The sequence below is a fragment of the Erpetoichthys calabaricus genome, chromosome 17 (assembly GCF_900747795.2).
Source record: "Erpetoichthys calabaricus chromosome 17, fErpCal1.3, whole genome shotgun sequence".
NCBI lineage: Eukaryota > Metazoa > Chordata > Cladistia > Polypteriformes > Polypteridae > Erpetoichthys > Erpetoichthys calabaricus.
Window position 1 is genome coordinate 71,870,926 of NC_041410.2, and position 22,366 is coordinate 71,893,291.

At 38.4% G+C, this 22,366-nt stretch overlaps 1 protein-coding gene across 2 annotated transcripts in view; it reads right to left on the reverse strand.

Annotated features, from left to right (window-relative positions):
- The window catches only part of mctp2a (multiple C2 domains, transmembrane 2a), a 339,546-nt gene that overhangs the window by 39,614 nt on the left and 277,566 nt on the right, over positions 1-22,366 (reverse strand). For both annotated transcript variants that reach the window (XM_028823594.2, XM_028823595.2), the window contains one exon: positions 7,795-7,904. In XM_028823594.2, the coding sequence (XP_028679427.1) occupies positions 7,795-7,904 (110 nt within the window). The remainder of the gene's footprint in view (positions 1-7,794; positions 7,905-22,366) is intronic.

Consider the following 22,366-nt stretch of genomic DNA (forward strand, 5'->3'; position numbering starts at 1 on the left):
GAAAACCATGGAGCGGCTGCTGCTTCACCACCTTAGGCCACAGGTCCGTCACGCCCTCGACCCTCTGCAGTTCGCATACCAGGAGAAGGTGGGAGCGGAGGATGCCATCATCTACATGCTACACCAATCCCTCTCCCACTTGGACAGAGGCAGTGGTGCAGTAAGAATTATGTTTCTGGACTTCTCTAGTGCCTTCAACACCATCCAACCTCTGCTCCTTAGGGACAAGCTGACAGAGATGGGAGTAGATTCATACTTGGTAGCATGGATTGTGAATGATCTTAAATACAGACCTCAGTATGTGCGTCTCGGGAACTGCAGGTCTGACATTGTGGTCAGCAACACAGGAGCGCCGCAGGAGACTATACTTTCTCCGGTCCTGTTCAGCCTATATATATCGGACTTCCAATACAACTCGGAGTCCTGCCACTTGCAAAAGTTCGCTGATGACACTGCTATCATGGGCTGCATCAGGAGTGGGCAGGAGGAGGAGTATAGGGACCTAATCAATGACTTTGTTAAATGGTGCGGCTCAAACCACCTACACCTGAACACCAGCAAAACCAAGGAGCTGGTGGTGGATTTTAGGAGGCCCAGACCCCTCATGGACCCCGTGATCATCAGAGGTGACTGTGTGCAGAGGGTGCAGACCTATAAATACCTGGGAGTGCAGCTGGATAATAAATTGGACTGGACTGCCAATACTGATGCTCTGTGTAAGAAAGGACAGAGCCGACTATACTTCCTTAGAAGGCTGGCGTCCTTCAACATCTGCAATAAGATGCTGCAGATGTTCTATCAGACGGTTGTGGCGAGCACCCTCTTCTATGCGGTGGTGTGCTGGGGAGGCAACATAAAGAAGAGGGATGCCACACGCCTGGACAAACTGGTGAGGAAGGCAGGCTCTATTGTAGGCAAGGAGCTGGACAGTTTGACATCTGTGGCAGAGCGACGAGTACTGAGCAGGTTCCTGTCAATCATGGAGAATCCACTGCATCCACTAAACAGTATCATCTCCAGACAGAGGAGCAGCTTCAGCGACAGACTGCTGTCACTTTCCTGCTCCACTGACAGACTGAGGAGATCGTTCCTCCCCCACACTATGCGATTCTTCAACTTCACCCGGGGGGGTAAACATTAACATTATTCAAAGTTATTGTCTGTCTGTATACCTGCATTGTTATCAATCTTTGATTTAATATTTTCTTTATCAGCATGCTGCTGCTGGAGTATGTGAATTTCCCCTTGGGATTAATAAAGTATCTATCTATCTATCTATCTATCTAGTTCAAAAATAATAAACTCCATCTGGTTCAGTTCTCGATGTCTTCCACGTAATTTAGGCAGAGTCACTAACCACAGTGTGTTAGCCAGCCTAGCCCGGCTGGCTAACACCGTTGCTAAATGCGATAACGCCGTTGTCAACTTCGGTCTGCTGAACATCCGCTCACTCACGATCTCCTCACTGATCTTAAGTTTGACTTTTTCTGACTAACTGAGACATGGCAACAACCCCATGGCTTTTCCCAACTTAACGAATCCACTCCCCTGGGGTTTGTTTACATCTCTCAACCCCGTGGCTCTGGCAGGGGAGGAGGTCTCGCGTTAATGTATCATGAGAAATGGAAAGTCTTGCCGTTGTCTATTCCTGCCTTCTTGTTCTTTTGAATCTCTTGTGTGTCAATTAAATGGACCTATTCCTACTATTATTCCAACTGTTTACCGGCCCCCTTAACCAAATAATGACTCTCTGGACGACTTTGCTGTTTTCCTTGAACACTTATCTACTGTTTCATCAAGCATAATACTTCTTGGGGATTTCAATATACATATGAATAATATCAATGTCCCTATTACTAGAGACTTTACATCCTGCCTTGAGAGTTTTGCATTCCAGCAGCTTACTGATGTTCCCACTCATTCCAAAGGACATATCTTGGACTTGATTTGCTGTTCTAGAGTTACCCCACTTGATTGTACTGCGGATGAACTCCCCATAACTGATCATTTTCTTATTTCATTTAAACTTGCACTTTCCAACACTAAGCTTTCCTGTCTCATGTCTTTCCGTAATATTAAGAATATTAACTTAGACTCTCTTTCCTCTAATATTGATTCCCTTATGGACATTCATAATTTATCCACTCCTGAAGAATTGGTCTCACACTATAACACTGGACTTCTTAACTCTGACGCTCAATTAAAAACTAGATCTGTTTCTTTCTCCTTTTCTGTTCCCTGGTTCACACCTGAACTTCGGCTTTTGAAAGGCAAAGGCCCGCAAGTTGAACGGTTATATAAAAACACTGGACTCTTTGTTCACAAAGAGATGTACAAAAACCATATACTTTATTACAAGGACTGTATTGCCCAAACTAAATCTAACTATTATATTCACATTATTTCTTCCAATGAAGGCAACACCAAGTCATTGTTTTCACTAATTAACAATATTACATAACCTCTAGATTCTTTACCTTCTCACCTTTACTCAACTGAATTTTGCAATTCCCTTATGTCCTTTTTTTAATGAAAAAATCCAGAAAATTCATCAGTCTCTCTTACTGATTCCTCCAGTACTTCATTTGAATTTCACCCACCAACTCACTCATTTTCCTCTTTTCAGCTTCCTACTTTCTCAGAAATCTCAGATCTTGTCTGTAAGTCTAAACCATCCACCTGTCAACTGGACCCCCTCCCTACAGTTCTGGTCAAAGCCCGCCTCCCCTCTCTGGTTCCCCTTATCTCTGCTATAATCCACTCTTCTCTCACTACTGGTACTGTTCCTTCATCTTTTAAAACTGCTGCAATAACCCCAATACTGAAAAAACCTGGTGCCGATCCGACTAATTTCAGTAATTTTCGTCCTATTTCTAATCTACCCTTCATTTCCAAAATTCTTGAAAAAATAGTGGCTATTCAACTTCATTCTCATTTACATCAAAATAATCTGTATGAACAGTTCCAGTCTGGTTTTTGTCCCCTGCACAGTACAGAAACGGCACTTATAAAAATTACTAACGACCTCCTTATGGCAGCTGATTCTGGTTTAATTACTATTCTCATCCTTCTTGATCTGAGTGCAGCCTTTGACACTATTTGTCACACTACTCTTCTCAATTGATTATCTTCGATTGGCATTACCCACACTCCACTAGATTGGTTCAGATCCTACCTCTTAGGCCGTACGCAGTTTGTTCAGCTTAAAACTTTCACATCCCAACCCACCGCTGTTACTTCAGGTGTGTCCCAGGGCTCTGTCCTGGGACTCCCCCCCCTTTCATTATTTACCTCCTTCCCCTTGGTAATTAATATCTTTCGTAAATATGACATTAGCTTCCACTGTTATGCTGATGACACCCAGCTCTATCTCACTAGCAAACCTACTGCTTCCTTTCCACCCTCCTTGCTTATTGATTGCATAGCAGAAATCAAATCCTGGTGTTCTTTAAATTTTCTTAAATTAAATAGTGTCAAAACTGAGGTTCTCCTCATTGGTACAAAATCAGCATTATCCAAAACTGATCATTTTTCATGTGTTATTGATAATTCCTCTGTCTCCCCTTCCCCAGAGGTTAAGAGTCTGAGTGTCATCCTTGACAATACTTTATCCTTTCAGTCCCACATCAATAACATCTCCCGGTCTGCATATTTCCACTTGTGTAACATTAATCGTATTCGCCCCTCCCTCACTCCCCACACCACTGCTATTCTTGTTCATAGCCTTGTCACTTCTCGTCTGGATTATTGCAATTCTCTTTTCTTTGGTCTTTTTTTGCAAATCTCTTTATAAGCTTCAACTGGTCCAGAATTCAGCTGCCTGCATCATTACTAGAACCCCCTCTATTCACCATATCACTCCCGTTTTGCAGCAGCTTCATTGGCTTCCAGTTCAGTTCCGAATTAAATTCAAAATTCTCCTACTAACTTTTAAGGCTATCCACAACCTTACCCATCCATATCTGTCTGACCTCCTCCATGTTGCCAATCCCTCCCGTACCCTTAGATCCTCTTCCTCCATCCACTTGACTGCCCCCTTCATTCGTCTTACTACTATGGTGAGCAGAGCATTCAGTTGCTCTGCTCCCAAGCTCTGGAACTGACTACCATCTGAACTTAGAAATATTGAATCATTTTCACTTTTCAAATCTAAACTTAAAACTCATTTGTTCAAGACTGCCTTTTCTCCTTGATTACAATTGCTCTGTCTGATTTTAACTTTTGTATTTTACTTTTGTTTATAATCTGTGTTTTTGTCTATTGTTCGGTGTCCTTGACTGTTTAGAAAGGCGCCTACAAATAAATAAAATGTATTAAAGTTCACATGAAACAGGAATACTGGGAGATAATCCTGGAGGCAGACTGGGCAGTGGTGTTTGTTGCCTAGCACCTGGTGGCCATGTGAGCAATGTATACACAGCTGGGTTTAACCTGAACCTGGACTTACCATACAGAAAGCAAAGCAAAATGATGTGGTAGAATTTAATGCAGATTGGATGACATAATTTATACATCAGGACTTGGTATATTAACTACTGGAAGAAGAACTGTATATGGATTAAAAATTCATTCAAATTGAAAGAGCCAGAGTTCATGCAGGAGGCTAGAAATTATTAGCTAGATATGGTCACACTCACCTCTACACTGGCTCATTTCTTTTTTACTCTGAAGTTTCTACAATAGGCTTCCAATTAATTGTGGAATTGTGCACAAGTCCCTTATTGGGTACCTTACAGCTTATACAAGTACACCAGACAATCTCATCAAAGCGAGATAAAAGAAGAAAGACATGGCTGTTCTTTGTATTTAAGCAACTAACACGTTTTCTGGGTACCCTTTTTATTGGCAGAGTGTTTGGTGTTTGATAGGGTATAGCTTACTGACTCTAAAATTACAGTACTTGACACACTTATGGAGAGTTAGTATGGAGAATGATGGGGACACCAGGATCATGACTATGATCACGATGATGAAGAAAAGATTACCAAAATTAAATCTGACTGGTGGACTGTGATTTGATTTTTATGCTAGTGACGGACTGATCTGATTCCTTATGCTCCGGAGTAAAGAGGACCTGAATTGACAACTGATGTAAATGACCATTTGCTGATTGGCTGGCTCAGTCAGGAAAACTTGGATGACCTGAACAGATAGCTAGAGTGGTCTGTGAACAAAAACAATACATCTGGTTTTGAGATAAATCCAACTTTTTCCCTAGAGTTTTTTTTTTTTTTTTCAAATCTTGGAGATGGCAAGATATGAGAGTGTGAACCGACTTTTGAAAAAAGCTAGTTAGTGCCAATCATGGTACAGTAGCACTCCTAGGGCATTTTGGTTAATACCAAGGTAAGTTAAAGGAGGAGGGTTTGCATATAGTTATGTATAGACAGTTTGACAGCAATATAAGGAGGTAGAAGCTTCAGCAATATTCTAAGCAAAGAAGTTTTGTGAGGTCAAGGAGAATAACTTTCATAGGACACTAAGCATGCCCTGACTGCTACTAGGTAACTAAAAAAAGCACATAGAAGGTTTCCTCGGCTATAATCTGACTGGAATATCATCAGGAGGTGGAAAAAGCACATTGAAGATTTCCTAAATGTGGTGCATGAAATCTCCTTGGAGGATACAATACAGGAAGTTTTTGTTGGGACTGGGTCCACTTCTGTTTCTGAGAGTTTAGTGATGGGTAAAAGGTTTATAATCTGCAGGGACTTAAGAGGTCTGTCTAAAAATACTAAATTCACTGGATATTGTAGACGTGTTTTGGTTAGCATTCCTTTTCATAACTACACAAAAAGCAAGTACAATACTTCAGTTCTCCCATTTTTAAAAATAAGGGTACATTCCCGTAACTGAGGGAGTCACACCAGTCGGCCTCCTAGGGGACATTTATGCAAGGGTACTATAAAGGAGACATTAACCTGCAATATACTCAAATATCAGATATCAGATTCAAGAGGAGTAATTCGGATTCTGCTGCAGCCTTGAATGATTATACATGCTGTTGTGAAAGTTCTACAATCCTGCCTTAAATGTATTCTGTAGATATAAAGCAGGCTTATGTCTGTGTTATATGCCCCATGGTATCTTGTGGTAGGTGCTATGAGAGAATTGGGTCCCATTCTATGGCTCACTATATTTGCAGAGTGCAAGATGTATAAACCTGTGTAAAGTGGGTGCCTCACATACATGTTGGCCCCTTTCCTGTTTGAGAGTTTCAAGAAGAGCATAACAAGAGAAAGTCATGGATTAGAAGTCCTGTTTGGGAATTTGAGGATTTCAGATAATAATGTTAACTTTCCTCAACTTACTGTTATCTCTGAAGAACACTGGAGTAATTTGTAACATGGTTTGTATAAGCATAAGCACCTCCAATGTGAGGGCATGGTCCTCTACTAGAACAATCTAGCTCTCTACTTACAGATGTGTGCAAGGAAGAATAAGCAGTTAGTTGAGGCTGCAGAATAACAGTACAATTTTTCAGGCAGTAGGTGCCCTTTACAAAATATAGACAATGAATGGAAGAATGACGTTAAGTGGCCAAAATGAGGTTTCTGTGCAGAGCTGCAGGGCACATTCTATTTTTGATCGTTTCTCAGATAATACCTGAAGAATTCTGCTGGTGAGCTATTCAATTATTCTGTTATTGTTCTATCGTTAGGCAGCACAGTGGTAGCGCTGCTGCCTCGCAGTTAGGAGACCCGGGTTTGCTTCCCGGGTCCTCCCAGTGTGGAGTTTACATGTTCTCCCCGTGTCTGCGTGGATTTCCTCCCACAGTCCAAAGACATGCAGGTTAGGTGGATTGGCGATTCTAAATTGGCTCTAGTGTGTGCTTGGTGTGTGGGTATGTTTGTGTGTGTCCTGCGGTGGGTTGGCACCCTGCCCGGGATTGGTTCCTGCCTTGTGCCCTGTGTTGGCTGGGATTGGCTCTAGCAGACCCCGTGACCCTGTGTTCGGATTCAGCGGGTTGGAAAATGGATGGATGGATGGCTGTTCTATCGTTACTATTTTCTAGACAAATCCATTTCTTGTACAATGTACACAATCCCACTGTCAATGTGTTGTCTGAATATTCTTCCTGTAGGTCCTTTTCCCACACCTCAAACACATGCATGCCAGATTAAGTGACAACTCTAAACTGGAGTGAGTGTGGGTGTACACATATATATCCTGTACCAAAGTTGTACTTTGTATATTTTATTACTGCTTTGCAACCAGAGATGTTGGGTTTATACCACCTCACGGTTTAAAAAAAAAACAGACTAGGTAGTTTCAGAAAATCCTAGAATGAACATACTCATACCGAAAAGGCACATTCGAGACATAAACAGATGGATGAAAAACTTAAAGAGAAAAAAGCCATATACAAATCAACAAGTACGTGAAGAGGTTTACTGCAACCTTCACCGTTCCCAAGACTTGCATTAAAGCCTGGTTTCCAGTAGAGAAGCACTGGAAACTTCCCTTTCACTCTTGCCTGAGTGCTTCATCCTCTTTGCTGTGGGGAAAATGTAACTTCATGGCTGAAATTAGTGGTAAATGATCACTACTGATTTTGTGTTTCTGGTTTTGTAGGAAGAGCACCTAGTTCTCTTGCTTAAGAGTTATCCAGCCTCGAGGCATTTTTGAGCACTCAATCTTGCAAAACTGAGAGATCACAGGTTTGTCATTATACAAATTTGCAATTTTGTGCATCTGCTTAAAGGCTTGTTACACACCTTGATTTTATATAAAAGTCACTCTAAGTACACTACACATGGAAAAAAACCAAAATGATATGAGAACACTACTTACTTTTTGATTCTTTCACCAAAACATGCAATGTCTTCCAAAATGTTCTGGACAGTTATTACAATGTCCTGAATCATGTGAATCCTATCAAGCAATCCTTTCTTTTCCGATTCCTGCAAAATGAAAATAAATAAATACAAATGAACAATAGATGTATTTTACATGCAGTATATAAAAACAAATGAGCACTTTAAAGGGGAAAAGAGGGATAAACAGATCTCCAGTATAATTACTGATTATAAGCAATACCATTATTTATTTATTCCATTAAGTATACCTTGTTCTTCATACTACATTTGTTACCTATAGTGCAAGACTAAGTGAAGTTTTTTGGAACATGACCACATTTTATGTACCTTTCCATCAGAGCCAAAAAGTACACATCCTATCTGTCAATGTGGCACACTTTTGAGCTGAAATGTACAGTATTCCCTAAAGCTTCCCAGCCAGACAAAACACCCCTCTCTCTCCCCATTACAGAATATGTATGGCTGCAAGCATCACAATGTAAAACAACATGCTTTCCCTTCAATGCACAAGTAGGCTACGCTGAGGAAAAGATTAAGAAACACCATTTCAGTGACATGTGGAGAAAGAAACTGGAACACCCTTAACACTAGAATCCCAGAAGCCTACAAAAAAACTCAATCCCGGCCCACCTTAAATTCCTTCCCACCTCTCCATCAGCGTCTTTTGTTTTGTAAATGTGCCGATCAGCACAAGCAGCAAGCAGACTGTCGTCTCATCCTCCCTACTGACAGAGCTCAACTCAGGCAAAAAGCCCTCCTAGCTCAAACCTTGTTTATTTTGGTGTGAGGTACCTGGAGTTGTATTGGGTAAATAATATATTGTTATCTGGAACACATGCATTTCATGTGTGCTCTGTGTCTACAACAATCTATGTACCTGTAAGTGTAGGAAGACAGGAAATGCGAGAAATGCAAGAAAGGTTGAACACATACATAAAACACAAACTTTTTTAATGTTTTAGTACTAATGACAAAATTTTGACATGACGTGTATAATGCGTGAAGACTGAAGTCCAAATATCAAATAAACACTTTCACAAAAGGTATATGTATAACAAAAGAAGTGCACTTTTATTCAAGAATATAACCAAAGAAAAAAAAAATCAGGTTAGGTTACGAAGGGGATACAACCGCTTTGGTGGTACAACGGTAAGAACTGTCGACTCATAATCAAGAAGTCGCAGGTTTGATCCTGGCCGCTTCCCGGATTTAACGTTTTTAGTAGTGAGCTGCTCTTACCATTACTATTATACAATAAAAACATACATTTGATTTGAGTCTGTAACAACAGGTGTAAATTTATGGTACTTGTAAAGGTTAGCTTTTTTTTTTTTTTTTAGTTTTATTCTCTCAGTCGCGTTTACGCTCGCTCCGATCTGGCACTGCTGTTTCCAAATAAAGATGTGCTATAAACAGAGGTGAACTCAGATGAGGATGAGCAAGGCATGCCAAGCTCACCAAGTTATCGTGCAAAGTTCTGTTTGTGATTATGTTTTTTGATGGTCTTTATATAAAAAAAAAATTATATGTTACTTATATAAAGGCGACATCGAATGTTATTTACCGGTTTACCTTGATTTGTTTACTTATCTTCCTACTGCGTAAAGTCACAATTAGACTGCAGAGCTTCCTGTGTTTCATCGACATGGGCATGCAGACAAAGTATTATGTGTAACGCCACTAAAAGTGTGGCGGCAGCTTCCACCTGCAGCTATAGACTCTTCAGTACGTGAGAGAGTCTCCACACTAGTGTTTAGATCTAGACCGTGTATGTGCCCAAAAAAAGAAGTCTGACTGTATTCTCGTACCATCGCTTGCGTACTGAAGGGTCTACAGCTGCAGGTAAAGCTGCCACCGCACTTTTAGTGGCATTACACATATACTTTGTCAGCATACCCGTGTCAAACAAACTCAGGAAGTTCTGCAGTCTACTTGTGACTTCACGCTGTAGCAAGATAAGTAAATAAATCAAGGTAAACAGGTAAATAACATTCAATGTGGCTTTTATATAAGTAACATATAATTTTTTTTTTATATATATATATATATATATATATATATATATATAAAGACCATCACAAAACATAATCACAAACAGAACTTTGCACGATATTTTGGCGAGCTTGACATGCCTTGGTCATCCTCATCTGCATTCACCTCTGTTATAGCACATCTTTATTTGAAAACAGCAGTGTCAGATCGGGGGGAACGTGAATGCGACTGAGAGAATAAAACTGAATTAATGAAAGAAAAACAAAAAACACTAATCTTTACAAGTTACACACTCAAATCACATGAATGTTTTTATTGTATTGAAAAAGTTAATATAACTAAAAAAAAATAAATTATTTAATTTACATGTTGCTGTCAATATGTAAAAACCGAAGCCCAGTATGTGATTCTTGAATAAAAGTACACTTGTTTTGTTAAACCTTTTGTGAAACTGTTTTTCTGATATCTGAACTTCAGTCTTCACACATTATACCTTTCACGTCAACATTTTATCAATTATACATGAAAAAAGTTTCTATTTTAGTTATGTGTTCAACATTTCTTGCGAAGGAATTTAAGGTGGCCCAGCATTACGGCTTTTTTCGCAGGCTTCAGGGATTCTACTATTAAGATACTCGATGAAGGGCTGTCCTGTTTACAGGGAATACTGTGAATTCAGTAGTGATCACCATTGTATTTGCATAACGTTTCTTTTTTAGATAGTATATTCACATTTAGTGACCCTCCCTTAATATAGTCTGAATTTGCGATTTTAATTTGCTGTGCAAGAGATATGGAGACAAAAAAACATAGTATTCTTTTATTCCCCTCCTCCATTTTGACAACTGTTTCATGGGCTTGTATACATGCACAAATTGATTGATTTCGTTCAAATACTTGTATACATAGAGTAGAATTACAGTACATATTAATAAACACAAAACTCAGATTTTCTGTGTAAGATGGATTATCAATTGCTAGATATTCCCTAAAATTACTACTATATATTCCATTTTAAAGTGAAACACAAAAGTGCATTAATGACTTCTTTTTCATACTGTATATTGACTTCACAGAAATCTTGCATAACTTTCAGCTACATAGATTGATTCATATTAAGCCATAACTTCTATTCACTTCAACCAATATTTCTTCTATATAGTATAGCATCTTTTACATATGAGCAGCACGATGAGGTGTTTCACAAGCACTCAAGAAATGCATGCAAAGACAACATTGGGACAATATCAACTGAAGAAATGGTCACACATCTAAAGAGTTTATTAAAAAATAACACATATGTATTGCCTCCATACCTTTCTCTGCATCTAAAGGTTTTAACAATATTCAATACTAATAAAATTAAATCGAGTTTCAGATTCATTTATAGACATAATGCAGTATAAAAAAGTCCTGACATTTCAGTATTTTCTCTAAACACAAACCATCTTTATATTTCACACAAGCTAGTAATCTAAAGCCTGACGAACCCCACACATACTGAACTGGTTCTCCTATTGCATTCTTTTCATGTTAAGACCCTAGGATGAGCAGAGGGAACACTCTTTACATTGCATGGGTTCGCCTATATCAACACAGTGTTTGCAGAACTCTGCAGGATGTTGTCACTTGCACAATTAGAAATATGTGGGAGTTTCTTTGTATGACTTAGAACATTGTGATCACTTCAACAAATAATAGTAGTAACAGTTTATTGGATGAGAAAATTAATGCTTTGGCACAGAATGCTTTGTTTTTTTCGACGTAGGTTAACATATCTTTTCATGCCCTTAGTATACTTCAAAATCTGAAACAGAATTCTCAAAATAATAATGAAACTGTCAACCAGTAATGAAGAAAAACAGATATTAAGACTTCACAATAAGCATGTTGCACATCTGGTAGACTGCTGTTTAATACATGTGTGTCACTAATTGAATAAGGAAGGCACTTTTGTCATTAAGTGCTTTGTATTCTTTAAGAAAGGATATTATATTAAATAAATGGGTTTGGTTGCAACTGTTGTAGATGATACTTAAATAATTAAACCCTGTAATAAAAATAGCTGTTGCAAAGTAATAATTGGTGCCAAAAATTAGTAAGTGAAAATAAAAGAACAATTAAATTAGCAAGCCGACAACAGCCCAGAAAGCTAATGATTCTCAATAGTAAAATTTAACAGTTATCGGAAACTGACACATCTGTTTTAGTAAAAATAAAGCAAAAAATGCATAATTACTGTTATTTACACTCTATTTAAATATTATATATCATGACAAATGGTTACAAAGAACCCATCAAAGGCTACTTTGAGAACATGCCACATAATAAAAGTCTTCAGTTTTTACTGAATAATGGCATAGAGTGAAGTCACCTTCTTTCAGATTACCTCCAAGATCTTCCCTAGGCAGGACTAAATGAACATGTGTTGGGGCTAAATCCCAATCTAATGTCTATTCACCAACTTTTTAAATGTTAACTGGTTTTCAATGAAAACATTCCATGTAACTTCCTTAGCAGCTTTTTTTTGCGAATCACAACTGTGCTATCAATTTTACACAATTACAAACAAAGATACAAGTCTGCAGAGCCTTAAAGAAGCTCTCATCATAGGCAGCACTGGTTACAGTAAGCAGAATGAAGTAGATCTCAGAAACATTATTCATTAGGTATTTGAAGTTGGCAAGTACAGGAAGGTAAATTTATTTTGCTTTCATTTCATTAAGTGTTAGAAGCTCTCTGCATTCTTTCCACTATAAAACTAGAAGTGACTTCCACCTTCACTGCACCAATAATTAAGAAAACTGAAGCAATAAATTCTGACAACTGATCTCTCACATGTACCTTTATTTCTTGAATAATACTTAAGTTGAACCTCAGTGTAAATGGTATTTTAACTTCTTGAAATAAAGTTATATTGTTTTTATTTTTGAATTATTTTTCAGTTTTCTTATGTAATTTCTATTATGTTTGCCTAAGCTTTAGTAATTATGTACTCTCACTTTACACGTGCATTCATTCTTTGTATTCTGTTTGAGCCCCAAGTGGCAGGGCTACCCTGATGTCACAGCAGCGGAGACCTTCCCCTGGATATTTACGAGACTCACAACAGTTTGTAGTGGAGGTGAAGGGAGTATTATTATTTCTTTCATTTCATACTGGCTTCTGGATTTTCTTGATCCTTTCTTGGATTTGTATATTTGGACTTGTTTGCCTTCAGATACTAAAAACAGAAACTTGGTTAAATAATAGAGATGGTGAAAAATAACTGTTACTTGTTATTTAGGAAATACAAGAAAAAAACTAAACTACAGGTGAATTTAAATGCAAAGCTTATTCAATTACATGACAAACCACATCTTTAGTGAGCATTAAGGATTGAAGCCTTATATCAGGAGTGTCAAAGACCCCCCATAATGCAGACAATAGTCTAAATTTACATACAGTGCATCCGGAAAGTATTCACAGCGCATCACTTTTTCCACATTTTGTTATGTTACAGCATTATTCCAAAATGGATTAGATTCATTTTTTTCCTCAGAATTCTACACACAACACCCAATAAGGTCAATGTGAAAAAAGTTTACTTGAGATTTTTGCAAATTTATTAAAAATAAAAAAATTGAGAAAGCACATGTACATAAGTATTCACAGCCTTTGCTCAATACTTTGTCGATGCACCTTTGGCAGCAATTACAGCCTCAAGTCTTTTTGAATATGATGCCGCAAGCTTGGCAGGTGCATCCTGTTTCCCCTGATCATCCTTGAGATGTTCCTGCAGCTTAATTGGAGTCCACCTGTGGTAAATTCAGTTGGTTGGACATGATTTGGAAAGGAACACACCTGTCTATATAAGGTCCCACAGTTGACAGTTCATGTCAGAGCACAAACCAAGCATGAAGTCAAAGGAATTGTCTGTAGACCTCCGAGACAGGATTGTCTCGAGGCACAAATCTGGGGAAGGTTACAGAAAAATTTCTGCTGCTTTGAATGTCCCAATGAACACAGTGGCCTCCATCATCCGTAAATGGAAGAAGTTTGAAACCACCAGGACTCTTCCTAGAGCTGGCCAGCCATCTAAACTGAGCGATTGAGGAAGAAGGGTCTTAGTCAGGGAGGTGACCAAGAACCCGATGGTCACTCTGTCAGAGCTCCAGAGGTCCTCTGTGGAGAGAGGAGAACCTTCCAGAAGGACAACCATCTCTGCAGCAATCCACCAATCAGGCCTGTATGGTAGAGTGGAGAGACGGAAGCCACTCCTTAGTAAAAGGGACATGGCAGCCTGCCTGGAGTTTGCCAAAAGGCACCTGAAGGACTCTCAGAACATGTGAAAGAATATTCTCTGGTCTGATGAGACAAAGATTGAACTCTTTGGTGTGAATGCCAGGCGTCACATTTGGAGGAAACCAGGCACCGCTCATCACCAGGCCAATACCATCCCTACAGTGAAGCATGGTGGTGGCAGCATCATGTTGTGGGGATCTTTTTCAGCGGCAGGGACTGGGAGACTAGTCAGGATAAAGGGAAAGAGGACTGCAGCAATGTACAGAGACATCCTGGATGAAAACCTGCTCCAGAGCGCTCTTGACCTCAGACTGGGGCGACAGTTCATCTTTCAGCAGGACAACGACCCTAAGCACACAGCCAAGATATCAAAGGAGTGGCTTCAGGACAACTCTGTGAATGACCTTGAGTGGTCCAGCCAGAGCCCAGACTTGAATCCGATTGAACATCTCTGGAGAGATCTTAAAATGGTTGTGCACCGACGCTTCCCATCCAACCTGATGGAGCTTGAGAAGTGCTACAAAGAGGAATGGGCAAAACTGGCCAAGGATAGGTGTGCCAAGCTTGTGGCATCATATTCAAAAAGACTTGAGGCTGTAATTGCTGCGGTGCATCGACAAAGTATTGAGCAAAGGCTGTGAATACTTATGTACATGGGATTTCTCAGTTTTTTTATTTTTAATAAATTTGCAAAAACCTCAAGTAAACTTTTTTCACGTTGTCATTATGGAGTGTTGTGTGTAGAATTCTGAGGAAAAAAAATTAATTTAATCCATTTTGGAATAAGGCTGTAACATAACAAAATGTGGAAAAAGTGATGCGCTGTGAATACTTTCCGGATGCACTGTATGTTTAAAAATATTAAAATGCCTAGTTTAAAGGGGGATATTATAGGCATGACAGGGGCTTAAATTGCAAAGATGTTAACTGGGTTTACCTTATATTTTAAATAGCGGAGCACAAGAATGGTAAGGTTTTTTTTTATGTAATCAGTAACTGGTTATCTATCACAATATTTTAAAGCACCATCTGGGGGGATGCATGTCTAAATTTAGTATTCTGTAATAATTAACACACAATTGAATGGGTAAAGGTGATCAAGTGACCATAATAAAAGAAGTTTATTAGTTATGCTAGAACACAAACACATTCTAAAACACACACAGTTCCATTTAAGTTTACTGGGGCAAACTCTGAACTGATGTGGCATAGCTTTGGTAAGATAATTTGGGATAAGCTTGTAAATGTAGAGACAGCTGAGGAGATATGGGGCAGATTTAAGAGTATTTTATATATAATGCAGGACATCTGAAAATTCAGAAGCTGTAAGAAATTAAAAAAAAAATTAAATAAAAAAAAACAACAAAGCAAAATTGGATAAATAAGGACCTAAAAAAGTAAGTTACAAAGAAAAAAGCAGCTGAAAGGCATACTTTACACTGCAAGACTAGCAACTCCAGCACTAACCATAGGACATTAAAAGAACAAGGATTAAAAATAATATTGCAGAAAAGGCAAAAGATGACCCAAAGAGATTCTTTCAATATTTTAGTAGAAACAGAACAGTCAAAGGAGAGGTTATGAAATTAGGAATGGTAAAGGCGAGCTAGAATATACAGACAGTGAAATAGCAAATACTTTGAACTTGCACTTTATTGAATTTTGTAACTTTGAATAAGTCGGTAATCTCTGAAAAGTAACAGGGACTACTAAGGAGGTACTTGGTCACTTGGAAATTGCAGAGAGAAATAATACTTGGGTTAAAGAGGCCAAAATCTCACAAATCACTTCGACCAGGTAATTGCTATACCTGAGTGCTTACTACTGGTGGAGGCTAAGTGAGCACTGATATAAACCCTTGGCACATGATTAAAGCAATTATTTAGGAAAAGATTGAGCAGTACATATCTAGAACAGGAGTATTAGCAAATACTCAACATGGGTTCAAAGGAGGAAGGTTGTGTTTCACTAATTTGCTGGAATTCTATGAGGAAGCAACAGAAGAATACAATGAGAGAGGTGCGAATGATAATACAGTATTTATCTTGATTTTCAGAAGGCTTTTGATAATGCTCCTCATTAAAGAACAGTGATCACTGTAAGTGAAGTGGGGATTCAGGGTATGGTATGGTAAGTACTTTTCCAGAATTGTCTGATGTTAAAAGAAACATCCCTCAGAGATCAGTGCAGGGGCCAATTCACTTTTTAATATACATAAACGATTGAGACAATAATATACTCAATAAGTGGATTAAGTTTACAGATGCTAAAAAAACTAGGTGGAAGGCCAGATAATATAGAATCAGCTAAATAGTTACAGAGGGATTTGGATAGTATATAGGTTTGAGCAGATTTGTGGCAGATGAAATATAATGTAAGTAAATGTAAAGTGTTACATGTTGTAAGTAACAATGTCGGATTTGAAAACACAATGGGCAGGTCTGAAACTTAAAAGTGTTTCTTCTGAAAATGACTCAGGAGTCAAAGTGGACTTGTCACAACCCACATCCAGACATTGTACTGAAGCGATCATGAAAGCTAATGGAGTTTTCGGTTATACTGTACATAATGAGGTTGAGTATAAATAAGTTAATGGACGATATGCTTACCTGGTGTGTTGTGTGCAGTTTTGGTCTCCATATTATAAAAAAGCCATACCAGCACTAGAGAAAGCATAGAGGGGTATGACTAGGCTAATTCCGTGACTATGAGTTATGAGAAGAGATTGAAGGAGTTTAACTTTTTCAGTTTAAGCAAACTGAGATTAATAGGGTACATGATTGAAGTGTTTATAGTTATAAGCACAATCAGTACAGTGGACTACAGTTATTACTTTACAACACACTGTTCAACAAGAACACTGTATCACAAATGGAAACTTGTTAAGGGCAGATGCACAAATGTTAGTTTTTCTTCATGCAAAGAACTACAGACACATGGACTTTCAGATCTCAAATCAAGATGAATTGGATCGACACACTTGTTGGATTGAATGGCCTGTTCTGATCACAACTTTAGTAATAATCTAATGTTTCTAATTAAGTCATCTGGTGACATTCTGAAGATGAATAAGGATCTGAGACAGACTGATAATCAAAAAAAAAAAACCTCAACAAAGCATTACGTTTCTGAAATTAAAGCTTACAAAGGTAAAGAATCAACTAAGCAAAATCAAGGAATGTCTAGAGACTTTAATTCAGAACATTAAAGCCCTACAGAAGATGCATGTGGTTTTTCAAAGCCTGCTAAATGCTGATTCCATGGACAAAGTTCTTTCTGCCACCACTTTTGCATGCAGGTCTGCTGCTGCTCCATTCAGTTCTTCTTCTTCGGTTTCCACACACAAGTTCCCAGTCTTTGCTGCTGAATCTTTTGAAAAATGTACTCCATTAGTTTCTGCTGACACTTTTGAACTGCCAACTCCAGTATATACTACAGTGTCTTTTCTGCCACCAGCTCCTGTGCTATGTTTAATAAATCTCATGTTCCAGTATGCTTTTTTTGCCAGAACATCCACCATCTTTACCTACCATTTACAATGTCATCCATCCAACATTTCCAATTTCTGCCTCCATTTTTTTGGCCCACTCACTCCTGCCTTACTTGCTGTTTCATTTTTGAGATTTCACCTCCAGTCTGGTCATGTGCTGTAGAGACTGATCCGCCCAGGCCTACATGGGCCTTGTAGCCTGTACCCTGCACTTTTTTTGTTGATGGCCCTGTCCTTCTCTCAAATATCCCAAAGATGCATGCACTAGGTTAATTCACCCTCTGTAATGAGTGAGTATGTGTAAATGTGGTAACCAGTGAGCAAACATTGAGTTTTTATTCCAAATTGTAAAAATATGTTTTTGGTTAAATAATTAATTAATTCTTTTATAGACAGACTCTCTTCAAAGTTAGTTCCTGCCTTGAACTCGATATTAGCAGGATGTACACTAATGAATGGCCAGATGATCTATGAAGCTTTGTACACTGCAACAAGATCAATGGAAAACAATGAAACATTTTAACAATTTATAGAAACAGAAAGACACCAGAATAAATATTCATGCCCTTGTTAATGCCAATCTTAGATGAAATCTGTTACTTCCAGTAACACAATTTGTTGATGGGATCTATGAGTGTGGAAACCAGTGGAACTCCTACTGTAAATGAAACTATGAGTATACATGCCCTCTTGTTTCTATAGTCAAAACTATGGTATAGTTGTTCAAATGAAAATTTTAAAAATAAAGATACAAGAAATTCTTAGCATGTCACTGACTTTGCGAAGGGTACAAAGCCATATCAAAAAAAACAAATATCCCTTCGAGTGGAAATATACAAAACTACACTGCCTAGATCACTTATTAGGGAAGCTACTTCAAGATGAGCTGAGTGACCTCAATTTAAAATGATGTTCATGGGTCAAAAGTTTCAAAGGCATTCCAGGAAAAAGGAGTAATGGGAGAATGGCAAGAATGATGCCATAGCTAAAAAAAATTTTTTCAACAAACTATCTGCAAAACATCATCTAGAGAATACTGTGGATATGTCATGTAATGTCTTATTGTCTGAGGAGTCTAAAGTGGAATCTACTGGCTTGATCCCTAATCAGTATTTTTTTAGAACACTGCTGAACATCACAAGCCATGCCATGGCAACATCACATCACAGAAATACTATTCTGGCAGAATATTATGAAATACCAGTTTAAACATGTGCCCTTCTCCCATAAAATTTAAACTGGGAAGTTGTTCAGGGGAAAAAAGTTCAGTAGGACAATGATCCAAAGTACAGTGCCATAGCTTAAAAGGAAAAAAAGAGATGTTTCTAAGTGGTCTGTGGGTGATGTGACTTTATCAAAAAAATCTTTAGCAAGACCTGCAAGAACAAAATGGCAAATACTCCATCAAAATATGAACAGCTATCTGAAACCTTCTAAAAATATTACTGGTTTGTATAGCTGCCAGTGTTTGGCTGGCAAAGATGTGTCCAAAATGGGATGAGCATATAAAAATGATGACATTTCTGTTTTTAAATTATTTTATTCTTTACTCTTTTCTTTCTTTTTCTGAAACATTCTGTGAAATAACATATGTGCTGACAAATAGAATTTCTCCATTTAAAGCAAAAAAACTGGAGGGTGGAATATTTTTTGAAGGCACCATAAATGGGGCAGACCTTTGAAATAATGACAGAAGGAAACAATATCAGAGGCGAGAGAGAAATAAGCAGTAGACCATTGCTACATTTAAACATCTATATATAACAGATGGTTAAGCAAGCAACAGAGAATGTGAAGGAGGAGGACGTTAAGGGAAAAGGCTTTTAATGACATGGAAAGCGCTGACGCAGGTTAACAGAGACTAATGAACACACTTGTGTAGACACCAACCAACTATGGCACAAAAATTAACATCAAATAAATAAGAAGATACTCCATGAAACAAAAAATCCAAGCAGAAGTATACGTTTCTGGTGAATATTTAGCGGACAACTTACAAACCTAATCACAGAAAAGTCTTAATACCACCTAACAATAAAAAGAAGAGAGCTGGACAAAAACCTAGTTTACAAAAGACATTACACATTAAGTGTTTATTGCTGGTGTGAAGTGCAGTGATTTATGGGTTACAAATATCAACAATTGTGAAGAAGACCAACAAGCAACAGAAGATGTCTAAAATATGGGTACAGTGATGAAATTAGCAGGAGGGACCATTCTACAAACAAGAAAGTATTGGAGATTCCCAGAGACATTACTCATTAAAGGGAACTGCATAATGCAGAACAACTGTTTTGAACATTTTCTTTGTGTGTTCTAGAACAGTTAAGATTCTACAAACTGGGGAAAAGAGTGACTAGAAAGTGAAAGACGTGAGGCAAAACAAAAACCAATATGTCAAAACCACAAGGAAAAAGGATAAATCATAGTAAGAAATACACTGAGTCAGAACCAAAAATAAACATGAGAAAAACACTTGTTTACGACTTTTTGATAACCAACAAGTAGGACAACAGAGGAGTCAAATTGGCTGCTATTTATAACAATTACCAATCACCCAAATAAAAACAAAGACGGTAATATATATTTTTTTATTTTAAATATAAGCTTCATATTAATGAATTATACCTGTACATACCAGTTCATTCTCAGAGGAGAAAACAGAAAAAGAAAGAGTTGTATTTTCCAAATAAAAATTTCACTCATCCCAGATTCACAACAGTATTAAACAGTACACATTAAAGAAGCTTATTTGGAAAGGAAAAAGATCAAGTGAACGTCATATGGACTTACTGTATTAATGTAGAAAGGAGGATGTATAAAGTTTGAAGACACTGCAGGCTAGAATCTGCATAGAATCTAAGAATCAGTAAAACACCTTAAAATCTAGTTCATGAGAATAGCAGCAGTTATAATAATAATAATAATACACTTAGCTCCTCTCAAATGTATTGCAATTTCATTTACAGTAATCCCTCGCTATATCGCGCTTCGCCTTTCGCGGCTTCACTCCATCGCGGATTTTATATGTAAGCATATTTAAATATATATCGCGGATTTTTCGCTGCTTCGCGGGTTTCTGCGGACAATGGGTCTTTTAATTTCTGGTACATGCTTCCTCAGTTGGTTTGCCCAGTTGATTTCATACAAGGGACGCTATTGGCAGATGGCTGAGAAGCTACCCAGCTTACATTTCTCTTTCTCTTGCACTGACTTTCTCTGATCCTGACGTAGGGGGATTGAGCAGGGGGGCTGTTCCCACACCTAGACGATACGGACGCTAGTCTAAAAATGCTGAAACATTATCTTCACATTGCTATCTTTTGTGCAGCTGCTTCCTGAAACGACATGCTGCACCGTGCTTCGCATACTTAAAAGCTCGAAGGGCACGTATTGATTTTTGCTTGCTTGTTTTTCTCTGTCTCTCTCTCTCTTTCTGTGCTCTTGACGGAGGGGGTGTGAGCTGCCGCCTTCAACAGCTTTGTGCCGCGGTGCTTCGCATACTTAAAAGCCAAACAGCCCTATTGATTTTCCTCTGCCTTTATGACAGTCTCTGCTCCTGACTCCTTTGAAGAGGAAAATATGTTTGCATTCTTTTAATTGTGAGACGGAACTGTCATCTCTGTCTTGTCATGGAGCACAGTTTAAACTTTTGAAAAAGAGACAAATGTTTGTTTGCAGTGTTTGAATAACGTTCCTGTCTCTCTACAACCTCCTGTGTTTCTGCGCAAATCTGTGACCCAAGCATGACAATATAAAAATAACCATATAAACATATGGTTTCTACTTCGCGGATTTTCTTATTTCGCGGGTGGCTCTGGAACGCAAGCCCCGCGATGGAGGAGGGATTACTGTAATACATTTTAAACACTGTCACAGCATCATCTGGAGCTCTCGGGAAAAAAACAAAAAACTATACCCTTAAAAAGAATCTTAAAAGTTTCAAGTGTCCAGTCAGAACCTAAAACAATGAAATAAATGTACACTACTACTAACTAAAGTAAGAATTTCAAGGACAGGATGAAAAGGTCAGTATTTGTGTGATGCCCATGTTGCCCACAGTCTTTACATCTCTCCTTCATCCCGGGTCATCAATAGCCATGATTGGGATGGCCAGGGCAATGAAGACAAACAACAAGAAGAGTAGTACAAATAAGTACTCCGTGCATTTTATTACAACATTGTCCACAACAATAAATAGAATGTGGTGTGGTTTTTCATCAAATACATAAATAATCCAGTAAAAATTAAGTGCTTCATGGAGAAATTAAAATCCAATAAATATTCCGTTAAAAACCAAGGATACAGAATAAAGTCTGAATTGGACTTTGTGTCCTACCCAGTGCTACTTGCTCACTGTTGTATCACTTTGTTCACCCATCTTCCAGGTATATTCAGCAGGTTGAGGAACTGGCGAAAGTGGCCCACTCATAACACCCATCTCAATCACCTTTCCTCGGTGTCCACTAAGATGTGCTCAGCCTGAGTTTGTCTGGATGTAGATTGTGTCTGTGTCAGCTAGATTCCTAGGTGTACATTATCGCCCCTGCTCTCTGTTGTGCAGCAGGAGTGATCCAATCCGTCTTGAAGCAGCTCTCGCCATGTTCCTCCGTGGGTTTCTGAATGCTTCACAGCCTTCTGTCAACATTGGCACCCACCCATTTCTGTGCTCTACATTTTCACTTACCTTATTATTTCCTTGATATTTTTTCACCTTCCCCTGCTCACTCTCCCCCTCAGGCTCCTTTTCCTAACAATCCACGGAGTGTCAATGAGGAAG